Genomic DNA, 7,304 nt, shown 5'->3' with positions numbered 1-7,304 from the left:
TTGCGCACTTTCTAAAATCCACATAAGGGGTAAATGTGCACGTTATGCTTTACTCACTTTTCTAAAATCCTGTACGGTAAGAGCTACGCGCAGCAGCTTCGTGCTCTTTCTGAGTGGTTTAAAACCCCGGTTCCGCCTTGGGCACCACTCCTCCTATGTATCCTCTGGATACCTACTTTAACAGAGTGTTGCTACTAGGGGTCTGTTGAGGCAGTTCCTTCAGCACATACAAAGAGAAACGTGCGGTAGCCCCTGTGTGACAGGCCAAGACTAGTATGATTCTAGGCTCTTGGTCGTATTCCCTTAAAGGAATCTATTCCTGATTCCAAGCCTTGAGCTCTACCCCGGGCCCAGGAGTCTGGCCCTAACAGGTAAGTATTTTGGGGTATGTAGCCTAGGCCTTTGGCCGTAGGGAATAACGTCACTGACAGCCATCTAACGTCCCAGGGGCGACTCCCATAGCAATATGGTAGAGTTGGTACTTAGTGCTCGCCTTGGTTCTGGCGTGCACTCCCCTCAGCATGGTGGCGTGGGTATACCGTTCCCCATAGCGACCCCTAGAGGACGCAGTTCGAAGTTCCCATGAAAGGGAACGTCTCAGGTTACTTATGTAACCATGGTTCCCTGAGTAGGGAACGAGACACTGCGTCCTCTAGGTTTCTTGCCATGCTGCGGACGCAAGCTTCAGACGAAGAAGTGAATGGTGTGTGCTCCCGGCGCCTATTTATACTATAGTCGCACCGGTAGTGACGTCATGGCTGTCGCCGGCCAACGAGTTGGTGTTTTTTCAATGTATGCTTCAGACACGGGTCACGATGAGGCGTTCCCCATAGCGACCCCTAGAGGATGCAGTGTCTCGTTCGCTACTCAGGGAACCATGGTTACATAAGTAACCTGAGACGTTTTATCCACCGGTCGTTCTTTGAACGTAAGCTTCTTACAGATAGAGAGGTTTCAGGAGAAGGATTGGCTACTGTTCTGAAGGATATTTGGGTTTGTATCTGAGTATTGCCATGAACTAATCTTTCACTAATTCCAAGTGGAAAGTCCTATATACTGTATATGATGTGGCTTTAGCTTGATTCAATGACTGAAGAATCACCTGCAGTTTAAGTTATACATGTTATTTCTTGATGTTTAAATACTTCATCTTAGTTTAATTAATCAACTATGAGTCTGTTATTCGGTCTTCCTGAAAATGTTCTTTATAACATTGAGTTTGCAGCTTGACTGCTTGTCTGTCAGATTAATGACAAACAATTTATACAACATAATTAAATTTTAATTATCTTTAGACCACACTAATAGACACGACCAGTATGGGGTCAGTAAGATTGTTTTTCCTTCTTATTTATTTGATAAAATGTACAAGTAATATGAAATAGTATTACAAAAAAAAAATCCCTTTTTGTTTTACTGTTTTTATTATCAATGTTGAAAACAGTTGTTCTTATTATTTTTTTTTGTATTTTTAATTTTTTTTGTGAAAACATTTTTTTTCCCTCAGGATTTTTAATGAATAGAAAGTCCAAAACATCAGCAATTAAAATATAAATATTTTGTAAAATTATAAATCTTCATAATAGTCTTTATTGTCGCTTTTGTTAAATTGAATGCGCTTTTTCTGAATAAAAGTATTACTTTGTTCATAAAGCAATCAATCAATCAATCAATCAATCAATCAATCTGCCACCAAATTCTGAACTCTTCACTCAGGTTTGAGCTCATAGACCTGTTGCTATGACAGCAACTCTGAGATGAGCTTTGAAGAATGAAACGATCCAGAGTACCGGTAACTCAGTAATAAAGTACAAATAACAGCACACTGTTTGGTGACACCAGTGGAGCAGAAAAACACACCTTTAACTGGATTCCAAATCAGATTGATACACCAGAGATAACTTTCTATGAATTTGATGATCAGAGAAGCCTTCAAACGAGCCCCATGAGAATATTTGTCTGATTTATACCCATTTTTTATAATTTTCTTTTTAACATGGCTGTCTTGTGATGAAATGCAAATCCCTGTGGCTTGCTGCAAGGCAATTACAATCAAGTAACTAATCCATGGTTAAAATGGATTCAGTCTGTGTTCATTTCTAAATACCAAATACATAAATAGAAAACATTTATGCATGTATGTATTTATGTATGTATGTTACGGATGGGAAGATTCCCCGATTCGCTCTGTGCATCGGCATAAAAAGTTAACGATGCGATGCATTGGTTTAAAAAGTGTGCATCGGATACAAGTTGGCATTTATATCGTGACGCATCGTTTCTAACATATTTGCATCGGTAAAAAAAACTATTTATTTATATATAATTACTAGTGGATGCGCTATACTTTTATTATTTAGAAAGTGACCAATAATCTGTGACCAATATGTTATATGTAGATTGATTTCTCCTCTCTAAACTGTGTCTCAAGCGCGTTCTCTCATCACCACTGCTGTGTGAATATGACGAATCACAACACCACGGAGCCCCGAGGAAAAACTGGGATTAAAGTCCAAAACCTGACCTGAAATAACCTAACAAATCAATCGGGGCTAAAGCGCGTCCATAAACGACAAATTATGTTCACACAATCTCACTAATTTGTGCACGCTTATTCTTAAGCAGCCCTTATGTCAATCATGGATCAAATCGATCCACCATCGCAAACAGTGAATATATCTGTGTGTATAACTGACATGTCACAGGTATATTTTTCATCTGTAAATGTCAGAAAGTCACGCAAATATATCCATTTTGCTGTCAGGAGTGGGCGAGGCTGACGCGAGTGAATGAGCCCTGCTGCGCGCATGCGTGCTAAACAGACAATCGAATAGTAGCACAATAATTCCGAGTAAAATATACATTTTGCTAAAATATTTGTTCTTGGACATTAAATGTGTCTTTTGTAGAATTTTAAACCTACATATAAATGTATTTGTATGATAGCAGTAACTGTGAAGGGATAGACAGGTAAATGTAATATGGGATGTAATAGGTAAATCAAATGTGAGCTATACAGTACTAATTACTAAGCTCAGATGAGTTAATGTGTGTTTCTTATACCAGTTAAAATATAGTAATTGTATTTATTATTTATTTTCATTTTTAATTCAGTGATTTTAACGTTTTAGTTATTTGAATGCTTTAAAGATAGATTGTAAATTGTAATGTTCTAGTGTTTTGCTATCTGTTCTGCAAACTATAAAAGGTACAGCTGTATTAAAACCAGAGAGAAAGGCTGCATGGCTAGAAACTGTAAAAAAAAAAAGTTTATTTATTTTCATTTTTAATTCAGTGATTTTAACTTTTAATTTAGTTATTTTAATGCTTTAAAGAGCAATTTTAGATTGTAATGTTCTAGTGTTTTGCTATCTGTTCTGTAAACTATAAAAGGTACAGCTGTATTAAAACCAGAGAGAAAGGCTGCATGGCTAGAAACTGTAAAAAAAAAAAGTAAAATAATAGTAAGTGAGAGAGTAGCAATATCATTGGGTTCCTATTGGTCAGTGTTAGAGGAACTAAACTTAGTCTGACAGTTAACCTGCTTTAGATCAGGTTAGTTTCTCAGCATAAGTTGCCACAGTGACTGAGGTTGATCTATGTTTAGTTTGCTTTATGGAACCAAATCATTTGACAATGAGTCAGACTAACTGAAATAAGCCTGGCTTATTTGGTAAACTTGTTTTATGAAACGGGCCTCGAGGCATTAAAAGTGATCATATTTTCTCCATTGCATCAAATCGCATTGTGTTGAATCGAATCGAAATCGGATCGCGCTGCATCGTAACAGGGGTGAATCGTATCGCATCGCATCGGTAGCTGCTTCATATGTATCGTTAATGTATCGTACCGTTGGCTATGCATCGAGATGCGTATCGTATCGACCTCAGTCATGAGATGCACATCCCTAATGTATGTGTATATAATTGCACACTTCAGTGTATTATAATTGAGTCTGTCATTTACAAGTTATTACAGGAAATATCTCATTTTTTGCACACTTCACAGACTAAGCATCACAGTCAGCTCTGGGTGTCATTACACCACATTGACAGTGGCATGACTTTTAATAACATTCATTTGTTTCCAAATTCACACAACAATAATAATAATAATAATAATACATCACACAATAATAATAATAAATAAATAAATAGTAATAAAGTAAGTAACATGGAAATTGATTTTATTGTGATTGAGAGCAGAAGATGGAATTGAATATGTGAGAATTGTTTGTACTGGTCTCTTTTTTCCTCTGATATTTGGAATGACTCTAGTTTGATTTTGGGAAAACATGATGTATTTCTGTTTTTACAGTGTGGACTAGGATATTTAATGCAGTTTCAAGAGGTTAAATATGTCTGCCATCTTACATCATATCCACACAAACTTACTTATAATGAGTCGATTCTACATTACTGTACAACCATAACATGGAAAAGCCACATTTTGCTGTTAACCATGGTACATGGTACAAGGATTCTTACTTTTGATATTAGTGTATCTAGTAAGATGTGATACACAGTGACACACACAAAAAAAAGCAATTTTTTAAATATATTATTATATTTTCAATCATATTATTTTAACATCAATCTCTGACCTAGTCAAAGTTCAGAATGAGTATCTCTCTGTGGTCTTTACAGTACATCAGTAAGAACTGTAGCAGTTTTTATTAAATTTTTTTTTTTTTTATCATTGCATTAATGTTTTATATCAGGGGTCTCTAAGACCCAAAATTATGTAATATTTGTTATGCAGAACAGTTGAACCTTGACATTTTGTTTATAATCAATTCACATAAGATTAGAAAAATGAATGAATTGTCAACCACATACTTCAAAGTTAGGTACATTTTCCAAGGTATTAAAATAACCTTAGAATCTCAGAGACCCCAAACAGAACATCAGGGATGAGTGTGGATTTGTATACAGAGCCCAAGAGTGACTTAAAATACTTTACAAAATATTGACCTTACTCTAGGCCACTGTCAACAGCATGATGTTGTTTATGGCTATCCGTCCAATACAGTGACAGTGCATTTTACAAAGTCATTGGCTTTGAACATTAGAGTGGAGAGTGCATTTACATGCGTTTTCATCACACTGGCACACTGTGTTTGCTTGTTTTGCAGTTCCCCCGAGAGATGGAGTGGCTGATCTTTTCCCTGCTGGTGCTGGCTGTGTCTGCGTCGGGACAGCTTTGCCCCAAGCGTTGCATGTGCCAGAACCTGTCACCATCTCTAACTATCCTCTGTGCCAAGACCGGCCTGCTGTTTGTGCCCACAGTCATTGACCGGCGTACAGTAGAGCTGCGTCTCACCGAGAACTTCATCACAGCGTTAAGGAGGAGAGACTTCGCAAACATGACAAGTCTCCTGCACCTGACGCTGTCCCGCAATACCATCAGCCAGATTATGCCTTACTCTTTTGCCGATCTTAAGCGGCTGCGTGCATTGCATCTAGACAGTAACCGTCTAAGCGTCATCACGGACGACCACTTCCGGGGACTCACCAACCTTCGGCACCTTATCCTTGCCAACAATCAACTGCACAACATCTCCCCACATGCGTTTGATGACTTTCTGGGGACTCTCGAGGACCTGGATCTCTCATACAATAACCTGGTGGATATCCCGTGGGAGACTATAGGACACCTCACCAATGTGAACACTCTTAACATGGACCATAACCTCATAGAGCACGTGCCTCTAGGAGTCTTTTCAAACCTACACAAACTAGCCCGTCTGGATATGACATCCAATAAGCTAAAGAAAATACCCCCCGACCCCTTGTTCCTTAGGATACCGGTTTATGCCAAGTCAAAAGGGTCACCCCTTTCCTCCCTCGTCCTAAGTTTTGGAGGGAACCCACTGCATTGTAACTGTGAGCTACTCTGGCTAAGGAGGCTAACAAGAGAGGATGACCTGGAAACTTGCGCGTCACCTCCCGACCTTACGGCAAAGTACTTCTGGACCATCCCAGAGGAGGAGTTCATATGTGATCCACCTGTTATTACAAGGAAATCTCCCAAAACCTTTGCCATGGAAGGCCAACCCACCAGTCTGAAATGCAAGGCCAATGGAGACCCAGACCCAGACGTTCACTGGATCTCCCCAGAGGGCCGTCTAATTGCCAACACTTCCCGTACTTTAAGTTTTAGCAATGGGAGCTTGGAGATCAGCATCACTTCATTGAAGGATACAGGAGTCTTCACCTGCATTGCATCTAATGCCGCGGGGGAGTCTACAGGCACGGTGGAGTTGGTGGTCAACCCACTGCCGCACTTAGCTAACAGCACTAACCGAATCAGAGAACCTGATCCAGGACCATCTGATATTCTAACCTCTGCAAAGTCAACTTCATCCATAAGCAATGAGACCAGGTCTCAGGAGAGGAAGGTGGTACTTGCTGAGCTTACGGCAAATTCTGCACTCATCAGGTGGCCTTCGCAACAACATTTCCCTGGAATCAGGATGTATCAGATTCAGTATAACAGCTCGACAGATGACACTTTGGTCTACAGGTAAGATGCCTCATTCTTTTGTGAATTGAAAATCTAATTACATTTATAGTTAGTCACTTGGTTGTGCTAACACTGCAATGTTTTTATGGTGCAATTGCATATCCAATAAGGTATCAAGCCTATTGTTTTATTATTATAAAGGTATGTTGTTTTTGTTGCTAGGTGCCAATCTACATTGATTTTATTGCTGGGACTCACTCTAAATATTGTTTCTGTTTACTGTTGTTTATTTACTGTATGTTTAATGCAACAATCAATGGCCTTCATCTCCATGGACCTGCCTTATGCTTCAGGTTTCAGAATGACAAACAATTACAGGAGAAACTTCTGCTGTACTCCACTGCAGGATGCCTTTGTCATGATAAAAGAGAAAGTTTTGGTACATCTATCAGAAGTTGCACTCTTTATGGGCCATGTATTCCCAGTGCACTTTCTAAAGCTGTGGGGTATCCAACATTCAAAGTGTTTCTTTTGAGCCTCAGAAATCTCATCCATGAAAGAAGACAGAGATATCAGAGAGGATGACTCTATGGTCACACTAACAAATTATTATTTTTTTGACGTGAACGAGTGAAAACAAAATCTGTGCCGAGAGAGGTGGGCACAAACCAGGCTAATTTGTCTTTGGTAATGTTTAGAATCCACACCCATTGTGATATCTACTCATTTGCAGCTGTTTGGTATGTTTAATTAGTCTGGGTGCTGGGGAAGACTGTGAATTAGTATCCATCTCATAACCTTGGGCAAAATGCTACAGTGAAATGAATGGGCATAATATA

At 39.1% G+C, this 7,304-nt stretch overlaps 1 protein-coding gene across 1 annotated transcript in view; it reads left to right on the top strand.

Moving 5' to 3' along the window:
- The window catches only part of LOC107678250 (leucine-rich repeat and fibronectin type III domain-containing protein 1-like protein), a 148,785-nt gene that overhangs the window by 86,276 nt on the left and 55,205 nt on the right, over positions 1–7,304 (top strand). Inside the window, exon 3 of the mRNA XM_016473456.1 lies at positions 5,135–6,525. Within this exon, the coding sequence (XP_016328942.1) occupies positions 5,147–6,525 (1,379 nt within the window). The 5' untranslated portion in view covers positions 5,135–5,146. The remainder of the gene's footprint in view (positions 1–5,134; positions 6,526–7,304) is intronic.

Source organism: Sinocyclocheilus anshuiensis, unplaced genomic scaffold (genome assembly GCF_001515605.1).
Source record: "Sinocyclocheilus anshuiensis isolate Anshui unplaced genomic scaffold, SAMN03320099.WGS_v1.1 scaffold1153, whole genome shotgun sequence".
Taxonomy (NCBI): domain Eukaryota; kingdom Metazoa; phylum Chordata; class Actinopteri; order Cypriniformes; family Cyprinidae; genus Sinocyclocheilus; species Sinocyclocheilus anshuiensis.
The sequence above is the reverse complement of the archived record's forward strand: the minus strand, read 5'-3'. Positions and strand labels throughout refer to the sequence as shown.